The 19,407-nt window shown below is 38.4% G+C and overlaps 1 protein-coding gene across 1 annotated transcript in view; it reads left to right on the forward strand.

Annotated features, from left to right (window-relative positions):
- Positions 1-19,407, forward strand: part of GREB1L (GREB1 like retinoic acid receptor coactivator) — a 171,698-nt gene that overhangs the window by 108,048 nt on the left and 44,243 nt on the right. The window contains exons 14-15 of the mRNA XM_036245203.1: positions 1,564-1,761; positions 17,050-17,230. Coding sequence (XP_036101096.1) covers positions 1,564-1,761; positions 17,050-17,230 — 379 coding nt within the window. The remainder of the gene's footprint in view (positions 1-1,563; positions 1,762-17,049; positions 17,231-19,407) is intronic.

Below are 19,407 nucleotides of genomic sequence, written 5' to 3' on the forward strand. Positions count from 1 at the left end.
GGCATCAGTTCTGTCATAAAAAGAAATGCAAATACAGGCAATAATTTTTTTTTTACTTCTGGACGTTATTTGGTAATAAAGTGATCATTCAGATGATCTAAAATATGTTTATACTGTTTTGAATTACTAGCAAAGTTAGAATTTATAAATTCTCAGAGGATTTACAGATTCCCACATACATATCCTTGATTCCCTGTTTAAGAAACATTAAAGATACTTTAGATATTATTTAATCAAACATTAAAGATATGATTAAAGATATTTTGGGGTTTCTTCAAACTTCAAAATTTGCTAAGTTAAATTCTACAGTTACGCCATTATCTGTGGAAGTCCCCACCCATATAACCTGTGAAATGAAAAAGATAATAACCCAATGATCAGAAGATAGACTTATTTTGATTGGTAACCTTTGTGGGTCAGAAACTTTTGGGGCTACTATTAAAAGTGGCAGCTCTGGGCTTTTCTAGTGGGTTCTCTCAGCCAGTAGGAAGACCCACCCACCTGCATAAATCTCCACTCACTGTCAGGGTTCTGTGGTGGCTGAGGCATCATGACTGCCATCTTTGTGTCGGCCGTATTGCAGTTTGATTTTAGAGAATATTAATTAGCGCAGGTTAATTAGGCCCTTGTGTGTGCCAGTGAGACTTCCACATGTGTTCCTGATAAAAAGCAGCCCTTTAAAGAAGTGTTGGATGTTGCCTGCTCAGGCATTTAGCTGACTAAGCCTGTCTCACTGTGTGAGTGCATGCATTCACGTATAAGAGAAATTGATTGCTTGGTTATGACTTGTAATAAAAAGCTACTGACTTATTAGAGTATCTGGGCAATGTTTTTCTAATACGTCACCTATTGAGTGGCCAGCTGGCCATGTCATGAGTCAGGTCTCTTCAGATAGCACAGGCGTCAGCACTGGAGTTTACCACAGTCACCTAGATCTGCCAGGTCACAAGCACTGGCAAAGTCAAGTGTGAAAAAGGTGAAGGTAGTGTCTCCGTGACCTGCGGTGTGCAGTCACTGGGAGGAGTATTTTAAATCACGTTGCAATGGGCTTACTGGAGAGGAAGTGTTTACTGCGGTGCCATCCAGAAAAGCTCAGAGGAACTCAGCATTATTCTGGTTAGGACATTGCCTCCTTCCCCGAACTGGGGCACCTGACCTGTGCTGATAGTCCTAAAGGAAACGACACTCTTTCCTCCCCTTTCCAGAGATAAGTCCTGGCTCCAACTAAGAGAGTGTGGTTTGTCCCTGTCCCCACTCCCCCACACCCCACCATTTCTGGGTGGGGGAGGAGTGTTGAGTTAGTGATTTATGACACAAATGATTTTAAAATAATAGGTTTGTAAAATTCCCACATCCACTTTTGAGCACATCCTTTCAGACAACTTTTCAGGGAAAATAGACAAATCTATTAAAATGCAATAGAGAGTTAAAATAGAAAGTGAGAGCTCTTGGTGATAGAGCATTACTTTACTGTGTGTGTGTGTTATATGTTCCTATTATGGATTCACAGTGCCCATCACAGAATTGAATTAATCATCTTCTAACGACTTTTTTTCATTTTAGATTTAGATAATGAAAACTTCCAAATTTATCAACCACAGCTTACAGTTGCCAGAAAACTTTTATCCCAGGTGTGTGCTATAGCAGACAGCGGCAGCCAGAGCCTGGACCTTGGCCACTTCAGCAAAGTGGACTTCATTATCATTGTCCCGAGATCAGAGGTTCTGGTCCAGCAAACTCTTCAACGGATTCGACAATCAGGTAAGACTGAAACTGTCAAAGAGGACCCTACCTAGATTCAGCCTTAGATTCTCTCTGCCTCTTTCTTTTGCTTAATCCAAATGTTTATAGGACAATTCTATCCTTTTTTACAGTAATAAAAAGAGCACTTTAAATGTTACTTGAACTTATCTATAAGTTTTCCCTCAGTGTTCTGGCCTCTTCCCTCCTTGGTCAAGGGTAAATTGATATACATGTTGCCTCATACAGTGAAGTTCGTGGTGGCACCAGTGGACTAGATGCTGGTCACTCATTTATGAAGAGAAATTTTCTCAAGGCAAGGATGGCCTTGCGTGGGATGATGGGGTCTATGCCACCTGAACTTCTATGGCTCAGATAGGTCACATACTCCTAGAAAGATTCTTAGTAATTTAGCATCCTGCCAGCACATTTTCAACCTAGAGACCATCCCCCATGTCAACAATGAGAAGCCTCGTTGAAAAAATAGTTGGAATTTCTCCTAAGACTTTAAGAGAATAAGTATAGAGGAAAAATATTTTTCCAGAAAATATAAAAAGTTAGCAAAAATATAAAAGATTGTGGTAAATATTATCCCTTTCAAATATAAAATTTGTTTAGAATATAAGAAGCAGTAAAAAGTATAGAAAATTGAGATAGCTGAAAATGCTTGCCTTTGTAAACTAGGTTTGAAAAGGAAATTTTAATGTCAAGTTGCTTCTCAATACCTTGGCTGGGACACACACACACACACACACACACACACACAGAGATTTTAGCTGGAGGATTAATCTTGGCCATAGTAAAAAATTTTATTTTCAATATATTTGAAAATAGGTAGGATGCAGAGGAATTCAGAGGAGCTTAAAGTGTAGGCTATGTTTCATGCCTATCACACAGTTGCTCCTTAAACTTTAGTATGGATGCAGATCACCTGGGGATCTTGTTAAAATGCAGAATCTCCTTCAGTGGTTCTGGGTCAGCAGTTCTCAACCTGTGGGTTGTAACCCCTTTGGGGGTCGAATGACCCTTCCACAGGGGTTGCCTAACACATAACAGTAGCAAAATTACAGTTATGAAGTAGCAACAAAAATAATTTTATGGTTGGGGGTCACCACAACATAAGGAACTGTATTAAAGGGTCGCGGGCCCTAACTGGTTTGGCTCAGCGGTTAGACTTCGGCCCACAGACCAGAGAGGTCCAGGTTTAGTTCCTGCTAAGGGCACGTGCCTCGGTTGCAGTTTGTCCCCAGCCCTGGTTGGGGTCATGTGGGTGGCAGCCACTCGATGTGTCCTTTTCATGTCGATGTTTCTCTCTCTCTCTTCCTGCCTCTTTCCCTCCCGCTCTATCTGAAGATAAATGTTTAAAAAAAAGGGGGTGAGGGTGGGGGCCACGGCATTAGGAAGGTTGAGAACCACTGGTCTAGGTGGACTCCGGATTCTGCATTTTAACAAGCTCTCAGGAGACACCAGTGCTGCTGGTCAGAGGACCACACTTTGATTAGCACAACTCTGTAAGAAATCTTCTGTTAGTTCCATGGGCTGAATGAGCTGACTGACCATAGATTTTTTTCCCTCTTTAACACTGACACGTGTAAAAGCTAAGCCTTTTGGAGTCTCAAGTGATAGGCTAACATTGTAGTCTTCTTTTTAGCCTCTAAAATTCTGAATGTCAAGTTACAAAATCACCTATTGACCTGTTACAAAACCTGTTGGATTAATTTATAGGTGATTCATCAGAGAAGATCAAAACCTTCTCTCATTGCTCTCCCAGAAACCAGAGTGAGTGCTAGGCTCCCTCAGCTACTGGCCATTTCTACATTTTCTCCCTGCCCCCCTTCATGGAGGGAAATGGATAGACTTTAGTCACACCAAGCATTGACCAGATGTTCATTTCTTACGGATTTTCCACTTCCATAACATGGAGGAGGGAGCGCCTTCTCTTATAGATGTTGTACTTGTACCAATTGGCATGTGTGGCCTTCCTGAGTTTGTGATCTGATATCCCAAACCATGCTTGAGTAAATTCATAGCACCTGTTTCCAGTGGAGAACTCACCCCTGGTCAGCAGTTGTGCTCTCTGCAGAGCCTTTTCCTGAAATAACCTCTTGACCTGTACTTTTACTTCTCTTGATAAATGCAAGACCCTAAATTAAACTATGCATTTTTTACAGATGAAGAAATTATATAGGTCCTTCCTTGTTCCTTCTCAGTGCTCTCAGATTTTTCTAAAATGAGTATTTTAAGATTATCGCTCCTCAGAAAGGCACCAGAATCTGACTAGTTACATAAGCTTGGAATCCAGAAAAATCAGTGTTATATAAAGATTAGAAAAATTCAAAGCAAGACATATTTTAAAAATTATTCACTTAAGGCTTTGGCATACATACTGAAATTTTTGCTGCCAAAGCAAGCATTTCTATATATTTTCAAATAACTGCATTCATTTTTATTGTAGAAAACCATAGTTATAGAATTCTTTATTTTGAAAAATAAAAGAAAGTAGAAACTTTTATAATCTCACCTTTCAAGGACAACCACTGTTAAGATCTAGATGTGTGCAAATGACTCAATACCTAGTGTCCTTGGCTTTCATCTCTGCCTGTGTCTGTTTTTTCACTTGACATTATACTGCACACATTTTCCCATGTCATTAAAAGCTTTTGTAAACATCTTACTTTTTTTTTTAATGAATGTATAACATTCTATATCATAACACACCAACATTTATTTGCTTGGATTTTTAAATACCTTCATATTCTTGGAACACACACAATTGATACGAGGGACAGGAAGGACAATAAAGATGTTAAGATGTAAAGAGAAATTATCCAGAGCAAATAATTAGCAAGAGGTTATCCACTAAAACAACTCTTAAAAATCACAGCTATGAGGACAGAAAGGGTTCTCAAGAAATTGTCTGACTCAGTTTCCTCAAAGTTTGTTATGTGAATCAAGGAGCTTCATTCGCCTAAGGTCACAGAGGGCAGTGCCTGATGTGGTGCTTCTTTTGGCCAAGCAGGAGTGAATATGAGCTCAAATAATGTTTGAATGGAGGGCTAGAGGGAGGAAGTGGTGGGACAGGCAAAGGGAAAAATAGTGTTCAAGCGCTCTGCCGTCTGGTTTTATTTGCCTTTCCCTAAAGGAAGCATTTCAGCAGCCAGCCTGCCAGGAAAAGCACAAGGCAGGGAGAAGCGCCAGGGCTTGCAGAAAGGCCACATCCTTGGCAGCCCTTGTGTGGCTGAAAGAAAAAGGTGAAAATAGAAACCATCACATTGCTGCAGACCCAGCACTAAGGCAAAGCACTTGATACTTCAACTACATTCTAATTAAAGAAGGGAGGCAGGGAGGAAAAGAAAATGTTATGGAAAGAATTTGAGGGATTAAAAAAGAAATGAAATGTGTTAAATATTTGTAAGTTTGCCCAAAATGGATTTGTAACTGCTGGAGTGATCCATAGATAAGCAGCGTAAGTAATTTTTACACTGTAGGAAATGCTTTTGTTTCAATGTCATTTTAAAAAATGTGATGTGTCATAATTCTTCTAATTCAGGAGACCCTATGTTCTATGAATTAGAATACTAGGGTATCTGTGTGTTAAAAATGCAAGCCACTTTCAATTCAACGTGGGTGGGATGAAAACAGGCAGTAATAGTGACTTCACACTTTCCTCCTTTCTGCTTTTAAGATGGTGTAGGTGGGAGCCCCCAGCGAATGGGAGTCAGTCTGGCAGTATCCAGTCACCGAAGCTTTATCATGCTTAGGGAAATTATGCAAATTTGGTGCCTCAACACATGCCTGATTGTAAAAGAACCAGAGAGACATTTTAATCTGCTCATAGGTAGGTAGATTATTCTATCTAAATGGACGTAAGGAAGTTTCAAGGTTGGAAGGGAAAGTGAAAAGATAGAGGAAGGCATTTTCACATTCTAAAATATATTTTTCTTGGTCTTATCAATCTTTATTTTTTTTTATCCTCACCCAAGGACATTTTTGCATTTATCTTCAGATAGAGCGGGAGAGAGGGAAGGAGGAAGAGAGAGAAACATCAATGTGAGAGAGACACATCGACTGGTTGCCACCCGCACAACCCCAACCAGGGTCGGGGACAAACTGCAACCGAGGTACGTGCCCTTAGCAGGAACCAAACCTGGGTCTCTCTGGTCCCTGGAGCGATGCTCTCACCACTGAGCCAAACCAGCCAGGCTGTCTCATCAATCTTATACCTGCTTGTCAGTCATCTAAAGTTTAAGCAGAAGAAAGGCAGTATTTATTGGGCAGGAACAAAGACTTCAGGGAAGGGGATCCCAGAGAGAAAGTACTAGGAAACCACTCTGTCCTGAGGTGGAATAGGGAAACACCAGAGATTCCTTTGTACAAATATTACTGAGCAAGTACCTAAAGTTAGCATTCTTAAAGTCAATTTCCAACTAAGTAGTTAGCCCAGTGCCCACTCCTGGTTTATAGAAGATGTTGGCACCTAGCTCACAGCCTTCTGTGTCTCCCCACCTGCCTCCATCTGGAAGTACTTTCTATCCAGGTGGATGACCAGCCACCATCCTAGCTTCTCAGTACCTTTTGTTCCTCATCTTCAAACACCTTTCCTGGCACTCCTCCTCGGTCACCTGCTCTCCAGTCATCTTCAGACTGCTGGATCCTGGGATCCTTAATTCTAATATACCCAATGTCAGACCACAGCCTCCTTTTCTACATACACTGTGGGATGGGGGGGAATCAACCTTTCCGATGGATGCCATCATAAATTCTTTTTGGTTCTGTAGTTGGATCTCTCTCCCATCCTCCACAGTGGCTTTTGCAGAGTCTGTCACTCATACTTCAGATTTCATCTTTCTCTTTTAGCAAATGATCATGCCACCAACTTCTCTCCTCCCTCACCCCCAACAGAAGAAAATTTCAGATAACTGTATACATCTACCTTTGCCCCTTCCCTCTTGATCAATGAAGGAGCCGTCTTCTCCTATTTCAGCCTGATTCTCCCATTGATCTAGTTGCCACTTCTCCTCCTCCTCGAGACACTCACACCATTGTTTCTTGTCTCATTGCCACCTTCAACTTCTTTCTCTCCTGGAGCCCATTCCATCCATTTAAACCAACCCCACTCTGGAAGATAAAACAGCCTCTGAATCCTACCCAACCCTCCAGCTCATCCTCCTCTAGTTAACTGCCAAACCTATTGAGAGAGTTGCCTTTTGTTAGTTATCCCCATTTCTTCACCTCCCAGGCCCTCCTCAAAACCCTAGAAATGGGCTTCCACTTCCCATCCCCAGCCTTGTAGGACTCTCACCAATGTTACCAATGACCTTTTCAGTCTTTTTTTGAACTCCTGACCGTACTGGTGACCTCCACTCCTTCCCTGCAGTATCTTTGGCATCTAAGGCATACTCTTTCTTAGCCTTTCTTCCTCAACTTGTGCCCGGGCGCTCACCTGCCCCACGCAGTTCCCCTGCCGTAGCACTCAGCACTGTGCTGAGCTGGGCGTTTATTCATGCTCTTTCCCTTCAACCAGAAAGTAAAAGACCCAGGAAACATCTCTGTCTTGTCTGTGACATAGCAGACACTTAATATTTATTGAACTAAATTTTATATAACAATTGTTGAGTTGAACTTTAAGTTAAAATCTATTTTAAAAGGAAAACAGAAGTAATATTTAAGGTTTGGTAGTCCTCTGGCAGAAACAAATTAAGTCATCAAAACCATGTTCCAGAAATCTACTTTGCCTAAGAGTAGAGGCCTCAGATATGTACATATTAGGTGTATCCATCAGCCACACAGGCTCTCAAGTCGTTTCTGTGTTCAGAATGCTGTTCCGTGCAGGTCCAGTGCTGCTTCCCTCCTTGACCCAGACTAACTGCACAGGAACACAGACAGATCTCACCAAACCCAGATTAAGAATTGCCCCCATTGGGCCCTGGCCCGTTTGGCTCAGCGGTTAGAGCGTCGGCCTGCGGTCCTGAGAGACCCGGGTTCGGTTCCCGCTAGGGGCGCGTACCTCGGTTGCAGTTTGTCCCCGGCCCTAGTCGGTTGTGCGGGTGGCAGCCACTGGATATGTTCCTTTCACATCGATGTTTCTCTCTCTCTCTCTCTGTTCCTCCCTCTCCCTCGCACTCTACCTGAACAAAAAATGGAAAAATGTCCTCGGGTAAGGATAAAAAAAAAAGAATTGCTCCCATTGGAAAGACAGAGGTAGCCAGCTGAGCCACCAGAGGACAAAGGGGCCACCAGTGCAATGGACACTGAAAGTGGTTAGCAGGAATTTTAAACAGCTATTTCAATTTTTAGGTTATTTAATGGCTGAAAGGAGATTGCCTGGGTGAAGGAATAGCCATTGTTATCGTAATACTTAAAAACTTAGCATGCTCTAATGATTTAATATTTTCTTGATTTTCATATCCTTTTAAGCATTAGAATATTTTTGCATACCACACCTTTGTAAAAATTCATTCAATCCACAGAGAAGATGAACAGCTAAAACTGAGAGCAATTTTATTTTTCTTTAGGATATCTTCTTTATGAGAGAAACAAGAAAAAAATTAGAAATAAAATTCCTTATTTAAAAAGGAACTTTAAATAAAGCAAGGGATAAGAATGTACAAGTTAGAATACATTGTTCTCTCTAAATGAACAGGCAGGGTAGTGGGGCATTGAGGTAAGGACTGCATCACCTTTAATAATTCCCGAACATTTTGGATTTCCTGATCATTATCACTTTTACTTGCTATCCAGACCCATTCGCTCGTTCTAGTGATGGGTTCTGGGCACTCATTCGGACTTTTGACCTTTGTGGAAAGGCCTTTGACACTGGTGCTCACAAGGTGTTGTGGACTTGGTGTGTGTGTTCTTGTTTTTTTTTTGTTTTTTTAATTTTTTTTTCTTTATTGACATTAGAGAGGAAGGAGAGGGAGAGAAGAGATAGAAACATCGATAAGAGAGAACACAGATTGGCCACCTCCTGCATGCCTCCCATTAGGGATCAGGCCCACAACCTGGGCATGTGCCCTGACCAGGAATTGAACCAGTGACTTCTTTGTGCACGGATTGATGCTCAGCCGCTGAGCCACACCGACTGGGTGTGTTCTTGTTTTTATTCCTCTTTAATGCCCTTAGATAGTTGAAGCCTTGCTGTTCCTCTTTTCAAATTTTTAGAGGAATGGTCTCAGAGGTCATGATGTTGTTTTCTCTAATCCCATAAAGGGCTAAGGCTCGAGTGTTCCTGAAGCCCATCTGTATTCTGTAGCCTTCAGTAAAGAAAAAGGGGCACAAGTGGCTACACTCAAGCTGCTTGGAGTTCTTGGCTGTCCGAGAACATTTCTCTCCAGAGGCCTTTCAAGTTGGTTATTTCTATGGAAGATGTCCATGACTGGGGTACCACCTGTGTCAGCTCCACCAGTTCATATTAATCACCTTTAGGGAACACAGTGATTCCCAACCACGGTGGGCTCTGTTCTAGAAGTCGGTGAAAATGTCACAAACAAAGAGTTACTGTTGCCTCCTAAGTTCTCATTCATGTCAAAAGTAAGATTTATGCCCTGGGCAGTGGGCTCAGTTGATTGAGCATCATCCAGTACACCAAAGGGTCATGGGCTCAATTCCCAATCAGGGCACATACCCAGGTTGTTGGTTCGATCTTCGGTCAGAGTGCATTTAGGAGGCAACAAATTGATGTTTCTCACATCGATGTCTCTCTCTCAAATAAATTATTTAAATAAAAAAAAATTATTTAAAAAAAGTAAGATTTAGTATTTAGGTAGACATGGCCTTGACTCTCTTGGTGTCACCATCAATACCCCTGGTGGAAACTGCTGATGTCTAGTTTTTATTGAGTTGGGAAAATGTGACAGACTTGTTCATAATTTATTAGACTATAAACTTTTATTTAATCATAGAACTTGGATAAACAGATGATCAAGAAGACAGAAAGTGACCTTTGTCAGATAAGCCATTTGTCTCAGCATTTCTGACCATTTTCAGATTCCACACCTCTGTGCATATTTTTGAAAAACAAAAAGACTAAACCAGAGACTAATGAAAAAGTTTATTATATGGGGTGGAAGAGATAGGGATAAATGAGTATAACTTTTTATAGTTTTGACTTTTGATCCTTATAAATGAACTACGTATTCAAAAAAAATTAAAATAATTAAGTACTATTGAATGCAATCAAAAATAAATGAACCTAACTACATATTAAATTGATAACCACACATCAAAAAGAATTAATTCAAGTATTTTTTTTTTTTTAATCCTCACCCGAGGACATTTTTTCATTTTTGTTCAGGTAGAGTGGGAGGGAGAGAGAGAGAGAGAAACATCAATGTGAAAGGGACACATGGAGTGGCTGCCTCCCACACGACCCCAATCAGGACTGGGAACAAACTACAACCGAGGTACGTGCCCTTAGCGGGAACCCAACCCAGGTGTCTCTGGACCACAGGCCAGTGCTCTTACCACTGAGCCAAACTGGCCAGGGCAATTCAAGTATTTTTTTGAACACAGTGTTTTTATTGTACAATTTCAATGTGAGATATCCTAAGGGCAAAAAGAATTGCAAATAAATCTTGAATTTTAATCATTATGTTGTTAGGAGTGGTATTGATAATTTTAAGACTATTTGTGTATTTCATAGGATATAGAAAATACATAAGTATTTTAGTGTTGTTGAACCCCAGGGTTTTCACATGAAAGAAGAGAACCTCAAATATGGTATACAAAAGAGTGAGAAATCTTTCTTTTAGATTTATATTGGAGATATAATTATTAACTCATAACTTGAAAAAAATTAAATGTTTCCTAGCTCTGTCCACAGAAAGGTCTTAAAAACAGTGACATCTCAGTATCAATATGAACATTTAGCATCTAGATCTTGGCTGTAAATACCATTCCCAACTGTCCTAGCTCTGAGGTGGGAACAGCCTGGAATGTCTCGCTCCAAAAAAGTGAGGAAGTACTCAAAGATTGATAGGGACATATCAAAAGGACATAATAGTCTGCTTAAAAGGGATTTTCCTGCCCAAATTTGGTAATTTTGAATATCAAAAGGAATGATGGCAATAGATTGAAACCTATTGAATTTATTTTTAAACCATGAGTACATAATAATACTTTTAAAACAGCAAAAGAAGATGTGAGGGGTGGGACAGCCTGCCTTTCTTTACAAAAGAGTATTTCCTAATAAATGTAGGAAAACGATAGAATTAGAGAATTCTTATTTTGCAATACGAATGTAATTATTGATTCTAACAAGTATTAATGGATACTAAAACCATTGGGGAAAAAGTCATTTGTCTGAACAAATATTCACACAGTCTCAAAGTATCAGCCACATATTAAAAATTACAAAAAGGAAACGGTATCTTTACAGTGAAGAAATCTGGCAGTAGACATTACCATAACCAATAATCAAATTTTGCCATCTCTAGTTATGGGACAGGTTGACATTATGAGCAAGGGGAAGTACACAATGTCATGTATGAGGTTTAATTGCCAACAAGTTTAACCTTGGTATAATTACAATGATACCCCCAGAAAAATTCAGATTCTGTGGCATTCTACAAAACAATTGGCCTGCATTTTAAAAAATATCAGTGAAAAACCAAAAAAGAAAAAAAAAGGTAAGGCAATGTTTTAATTATGGAGAATAAATAAGCATGACAACCAAGTACAGTGCTTAATTACTGATTAAATCCTAGACCTAAAAATAAAAAACACAACTCTGAGACAATTAGTGAAACTCAATGTGAGCTGTGTATTAGAAAGTATTATATTGATGTTAGTTACTACTGATGGACATTTGGGTTATTTCTAGTTTTTCACTATTTCATACAGTGCTGGTACACATTTACAAGAGTTTCTCTGGGAGTAGAATTGTTGGGGGACAGACTGTGTACATTTTCAACTTTATTAAATAATGCTAAAGTTTTTCTAAGGCAGTCATATTTATACTCCCATCAGCAATGTATGTGTTTTAATTACAAATATTTGATATGATTGTGTTTCTTTTATTATTATTATTTTTTTTTTTTAATTTTTTGTTCAGATAGAGTGGGAGGGAGAGAGAGAGAGAGAAACATCGACGTGAAAGGGACATGTCGAGTGGTTGCCACCCACACGACCCAACCAGGGCCGGGGACAAACTGCAACCGAGGTACGCGCCCTTAGCGGGAACCGAACCCGGGTCTCTCAGGACCGCAGGCCAACGCTCTAACCGCTGAGCCAAACTGGCCAGGGCTGATTGTGTTTCTTTTAAAATGTTTTATTTTAGCAATTCATAACAAGAATAAAATATTTAGGGATATGTTTGACAAAAAAAAGTAAAACTTACACTCTAAAAACCATAAAACATTGTTGAAAAAAATTTAAAAGACCTAAATAAATGGAAATACATCCTGTGTTCATGAATTAGAAGACTAATTAATATTTTATGATGGTAGTCTTCAAATTGATCTACAGATTCAATACATTTCCTATCAGAAGTTCAGCTGGCTACTTTTCAGAAATTGACAAGATGATCCTAAAATTCATATGGAAATGGAAGGAACCTGGAATACCCAAAACAATATTGAAAAAGAAGAATAAAATTGTAAGACTCTCACTTCCCCATTTCAAAACTTAATACAAAATCATAATTATTACAGTAGTGTGGTACCAGCATAAGAATAGACATATAGATCAATGGGGTTAAAATTGAGAAAGTTCAGAAATAAACCCTCCTATTTATAGTCAACTGAATTTTGACCAGAGTGCCAAGACCATTCGATTGGGAAAGAATAATCTTTTTAACAAATAAGTGCTGGGGCAACTATATATCCACATGCAAAAGAATGAAGTTGAACCCCTACATCACAAACAAAAAGTAACCAAAAATAGGTCAAAGACCTAATGTAAGAGCTAAAACTATAAAATTCTTAGAAGAAAATAATGGTGTAAATCTTTATGACTTTGGATTAAGCCATGATTTCTTAGATATAACACCAAAGCACAAACAATAAAAAAATAAACATCATCAAAATTAAAAATATTTATGCTTCAAAAGGATACTACTGAGAAAATGAAAAGAGAATGCACAGAATAGGAGAAATTATTGGTTAATCATATATCTAATAAGGGACTTAAATTTACAATATTTGAAGTCCCATTACAACTCAATAATAAAAAGACATACAGCTTAATGAAGATATACGTAAAGGATCTGAATAGATATTTATCCAAAGAAGATATACAAATGGCCAATGAGCACATGAAAAGATGCTCAGCATCATTAGCCAATGGGAGAAATGGAAATCAAAACCACAGTGAGATACTACTTCACACTTGTTAGGATGACTGAAAAAGACAGTATTTAGAGTTGTTTACTCTGGGGAGAAATTAGACTCCTATGCACTGCTGATGGGAATGTAAGTGGCATAGCCACTTTAAAAAACAATCTTGCACAGTTCCTCAAATGGTTAAACATAGAATTATCATGTGATCCAGCAATTCTATCTTAGGTATGAAATGAGAGAGAAATATAAACCTGTCCACACAAAAACCTATACACAAATGTTCATAGTAGCATTATTCACAATAGCCAAAGGGTGGAATCAATCCAAATGTCTATCAACTGATGAATGTATAAACAAAATGTGGTATATCAATGTAGTGGAATAATTATACAGCAATAAAAAGAAATGAAATATTGATGCATGTTACAACATGGATGAAACTTGAAATCATTGTTCCAAGTGAAAGAAGCTAGTCACATAAGATTTCATATTGTTATGAGTCTATTTATATTAAATGTCCAGAATAAACAAATCTATAGAGAAAGAAAGTAGATTGGGCTGAGGGACCCAGGGGGGAATTGAGGGGCAATGGTTAAAAGGTATGGGGTTTCACTTAGAGGTCATGAAAGTGTTATAAAATTGATTGTGGTGAGTGTTGTAAAACTGGGACTACATTAAAACTGCAAATTTTAAATATGTGAACTATATATCAATAAAGCTATTTTTTAAAGTAGAGTTTATGGGCCAGCTGGTGTGGCTCAGTGGTTGAGCATCGGCCCATGCACTAAGAGGTCGCCGGTTCAGTTCCTGGTCAGGGCACATGCCCAGGTTGTGGGCCCAATCCTCAGGGGGGGGCATGCAGGAGGGGGCCAGTCGATGTTCTCTCTCATCGATGTTTCTATCTCTCTCCCTCTCCCTTCCTCTCTCTCTAAAATCAATAAAGAAAAAAATTAAAATTAAAAAAAAAAAATTTAACTAGTGTATGGGTACTGTTCACCAGCTTCCCTTAAAGTTAACAACTTATATAACTATAATAAATTATCAAAACAGGAAATCAATCCTGGAACAATACTATCAACTAAAGATCTCACCAGTCTTTCTCTTAGTGTGATGTTTCTGTTCCAGGATCCAATCCAGAATCACACATTCCATTCACTTGTGTGTCTTCTTATAAGATTTATTCCTACATACTTATTTTTTTTAAATTTTGTTATAAATGTTTTTAAATACATTTTATCACTGCTGCTGGTGTATAGAAATGCAACAATTCTTATAGATTGGTTTTGAATCCATCAATTTAACTAAATTTAAATTAATTTATTTGGATTATTTTTGTGTTTTCTACGTAGACATATATTAGTAAATAATAATATTTGTTTCCTATTTTACAGTTTTAAATATAAAAAATCAGGATATACAATTACAGAATATGACCTAAGTAGCATAATATGCATAGAAAAAAAAACAAAGGAAGGAATGCATAAAAATGTTTGCAGTGGCTTATTTTGAGTTAAAGAATTATTAATAAATTTTTCTTTCTTAACATATCTCTGTACTTTTCCGTTTTACCAAGATGAGTATTTATCACTTTCATAACCAGGAAATAAAATTTAAAAATAAAAACAAGTTAAAAAAATTAAAGGTAAGGATGATCTACTAAAAATTCCCAGTTAGGAATAAAACAATCAATCAACTCCGATACGCCTGCTCCCAACTCAAATTCACTGCTGCAGAACCAACTGGGTGCATGTTACCAACTAATATACCCTATTATATATAACATAGCGACCTCTTATAGTCATGGAATTTGTGTTTCCATTAGATCATGTATGAAATTGACCTGCCAAAGGTCTTTATTTCACTTGTTTTGAAATGTACAACTCTCAGTGGTCCACAAGATATTTTTTTCTCTTTGTGAATTATTTATAGTCTTTACATATTAGATGCCCTTCACCCTTACTGCTTATTTCCTAAGGGTAAACTTAGGAAATATGGACTAATTTTCAACTTGTTCTATACTCCTCATTTTACATATAAGGGAACAGAATCCCCCAGAAATTAAGTAGATCCTCTATGCTTCTGCTCACCTCCTCTACTCCATAGTACTTTGTCTCCCATTGTGAAACTTGTCAAAATTATCCATTTTCTCCATCATGAGCTTCATGAGATTAAGATCTTTGACCTGCTGTCCTCTGTATTCCCAGGCCTAATAGCTGATACAGAATAGGTGCTCAGTAATTCACTATCAAATGTTGAATGAGTTTTACAAGCAATCTACTTTCAAAAAAATCAGAAAGCCTACCAAATTAAATGTTTGATCGCTTTTGGAAATACTCACAGCATTTGACTATACTTGGCTGAAAATTGAAAACAATCTCTGAGGAAAGTCTCCTAAAGAAAAATGTTTGAAAGCAAAAATACCTTCTAACCACCTTTTCTTATAGAGCAAATTTTTCATATGGGAAAACATTTGTCCTTTTTAAAAAATACCATTTATAGTTATTCATATTATAGTATCTAGATATTAATTGTACATAGTTGTTAATTAAGCTGATTTAACTTAAAAGAAAAACGAGATAAATAAAACTAAGTCAACAATTCAAGTCTCTGAGTTTTTTTTAAATTTATATTGTTAACTTTTTTTCACACAGTTGAGGCTGGTAGGTGTGATTGATTCTAGATTCTAAATAGATATCCTTCAGCCCTTGAAATCAGGGCTGGTCCTCAAGGACCATATCCAACCCCAAATCAATTTTCTGGTTGTAGGGCTGTGGTCTTGAGTCACCAGGCTCTCATCTCAGAGGGCTTAGCTCTCCCTCTATGCAGCTAAGTGTCTGAGGGGGGCAGGGGTTGTGTACCCTTATTCCCCACCACCACCAGCTTTATTGAGCTATAATTGACAAATAACACTGTGTAAGTTTAAGCTATACAATGTGATGATTTGATACATGTATTTTTTTATTTTTTATCCTCACCCGAGGATATTTCTCCATTTTTTGTACAGATAGAGTGGGAGGGAGAGAGAGGAAGGAAGAGAGAGACAGAAACATCGACGTGAAGGGACACATCGAGTGGCTGCCACCCGCACGACCAACCAGGGCCGGGGACAAACTGCAACCGAAGTGCATGCCCTTAGCGGGAACTGAACCCGGGACTCTCAGGACCACAGGCCGACACTCTAACCGCTGAGCCAAACCAGCCAGGGCGATACATGTATTTTTTTAATGTATTTACCACACTAAGGTTAGGCAGTACATCCTTCAGCTCACATAGTTATCACTTTGTCTCTTCATTTTAAAGGAGGATTTGGTGTTTTAATTATCACAACAGTTTCATGTGCCTAAAACTAGTTTAGATGTCTATATGTAGAAGTAATTTTATTATAGACAGAAATAATGAGACAGTACTGAAGTTTTATAATGTCTAACATTTTGAGAATATATTAATCTTGGGTAATTTAGTTCATTTGATTAATTTGGTACCTAATTCAACATTTGTTAAGGGCTTTCCATACTCTCTCTAGATACTGTGCAGAATTTTACTGCATAAAAGTGAGTAAAATACTAAATAAAAAGCTCATAATCTACTGGTGGTATCTTTAGACCTCACACGTCATTTTCCTACATGTTTTGTTGTTAAATTTGGGGTAGGGAAGGCTTGTATTATTATATTAATTTGGCCAAGAGCTGTAGCCCAAAGTTTCACTTTCCTGAGTGACCTATAGTCGTCGTTAGCAGCAGCACCTCGTATGTAAATAGAATTTTATTAGACAGGGAGCTCCTCCATTCAACTGCTTCTACTTAATGCACCAGATTGTTTCCTGTTGTGTGGGAGGTGGGGTGGGGTGGTCTCAAGAAAAGATAATCTGATTATTTCTTCTCAAAATTGTGGTGGAGAATATGAAAGAGGAAAAATATCTGCTCTCTAAACCTCTCTACGATTAGTACCCAATTAGCAGTTGACACTGAACTTAAGTTTATCTCATTTATCTGTATATGTGTGTGTAAAAAGGCAAACTCTTTTTTCTTGGCAGGTGTCCTTGTAGACTTGGGTCTGGAGGAAAATGGGACAGCTTATCAGAGAGCAGAGAAATATGTTGTTCGTCTAGACAATGAGATTCAAGCCAAGTTTGAAGTTTTCATGAGAAGAGTGAAACAGAACCCATACACACTGTTTGTGCTCGTGCATGACAACTGCCATGTGGAGCTAACGAGGTGATTGCTTCAGAGTGAGCAAGTGCAGTATTTCTTCTACAGCAGTGGTAGTTATGTAACAAATTATTGAAAAGGTGATGATTTGAAAACCCAGGGACCCTAGCATTTGGCATCTTCTTTTTGATAACTGATTCCTACCCTTTCCTTGCTCTTTCACCTTTTCTTACACTTGAATGTTGATGTTATTTTAACTATACAGTAAAACCTCGATACAACGGACTAATTCAGGCGGGGGGCGGGGTGTCTGTTAAAGCCAAAAGTTCGTTATATAACAAAGTAGGTTTTCCAAATGTGTATGTTAAAAATTTGACAAATTAGTTTACCTGTTTTTACTTATGTAGACCTGTTTGTGTAATTAAAATTGAGTATGTATGAAAAGTTGTATTTCACAGAAAAGTTTTCTATATGTATCATTATCATTTTAAGTTCATACTGAATAGGCCTAGTAAATGCGTGCCTTCACCAGTCACTTCTAGTAAATACATACATCTGGGGCATGGCTTAGTGCACCATGGAACACCTATGGGCAGCATGAAAACTGCTGCGGAAAGTTACGCAGAGAGACAACAGAACCAATTGCCATGCATAATGAGGTGTGATCACGTGATAATCATTCAGCAAACATTGTTTACGAGTGGTGACTCTTGGATTTAAATATGTAGACCAGCCCTGGCCAGTTTGGCTCAGCAGTTAGGGCGTCAGCCTGCGGCCCGGAGAGACCCGGGTTCGGTTCCCACTAAGGGCATGTACCTTGGTTGCAGTTTGTCCCCAGCCCTGGTTGGTCATGTGGGTGGCAGCCACTAGATGTGTCCCTTTCAATTCGATGTTTCTCTCTCTCTCTCTCTTTCTCTCTCCCTCCCAGTCTATCTGAACAAAAAATGGAAAAAATGTCCTCAGGTGAGGTTAAATATGTAGACTATAGTTGTAGATATGTAATATTTATTTATGTTGGCAAAATTACTACAGTGTTTTTTCCAACACATTTTTGTTTAAAATAACAGTGAATTAATAACAAAAAAATAGCCCGTTAATTTAATTATAAGCAAATCTTGGTTAAAAGCATTTTAAAATTAACAGAGTGTTAATTTTCACATATGACCTATGGACTGGAAATTTTGTCTGTTATATCCAAAGTCCATTAAATTGAGGTCTGAAAAATCGAGGATTTACTGTACTGTGGGTGAATTTACAAATTCCTATTAAAAACATGATCTTAAGAGCATTGTGGAACTTGGCTGCTTCAGAGGAGGTTGAGGTTAATGAGCTCCCAGAAGGGCCATGTGCTTTTCTTCTCACCTCCATTCTTCCTCCCCAGTTTTTTCCTGTTTTCTTTTTTCCTTCTCTTCTGTTCCTTCCTCTCCTGCTGTTTCTCTTTTTCTTTGCCTTTTTGTCTTCCCTTTTACCATTAACAGCAGTAGAGATGCCACTTTAATGATCTGAGAGCAGATCTGTGACCTTCCACAATTTACCAGTTTAAACAAGAGAACATCCTGTATCTCGGTGGGCTTACTAATGAAAGAACAGTAAATGTGGCATGAAGGATCCAGTTTTGCTCTCAGATCAAATTACAGTAATGATCTGGTAGGGGGTATCTTTGCTCCTATGGATTAATAAGGCAAATAACTAAAAGGGGGGGGGATCATCCTCAAGTACTACATATCATTAAGTGTTTATAGATTTTCTTTCCTTCAGAACACAGTAAGATTAAGAATATGAAAGTGTTTTGGTCTGTGCTAGAAATGTCTGAATTGCAAAAGTGCTTGTTCAGAACCAAGAATGTGTTTGGCATTCACAATATAAAATTTAGAGCCACATGTGGGTATAAGTAAGATCTTGCATTGCATAACTTGTTAGATTTAGCAGAAAGAAAGAAAATGAAAATGAAAATGAAAGGAAGAAAGAAATGGGGGAATGGAGGGAAGGAGAAGGAAGGAAAGAGAAAAGAAATTTTGCCCACATCCTGTTTAGTTACCACTAGTGTTCTGTAAGCACTGACCTTATATACCTAGTCTTTGAAATTGAGGTAATAGCTCTGAGGATTATGCATTGAGTCTTTCTGTATTTAATTCCTCAGGGCAACCTGCTATGTCCAAATTGAACACAGCTGAAAATGATTCAAAGATATGAAAATGTTGATGAACAGGTGTAGAAGGAGCCCTCTGTACAGTCCAGCAAAG

This window comes from Molossus molossus, unplaced genomic scaffold, assembly GCF_014108415.1.
Source record: "Molossus molossus isolate mMolMol1 unplaced genomic scaffold, mMolMol1.p scaffold_m16_p_6, whole genome shotgun sequence".
Taxonomy (NCBI): Eukaryota; Metazoa; Chordata; class Mammalia; order Chiroptera; family Molossidae; genus Molossus; species Molossus molossus.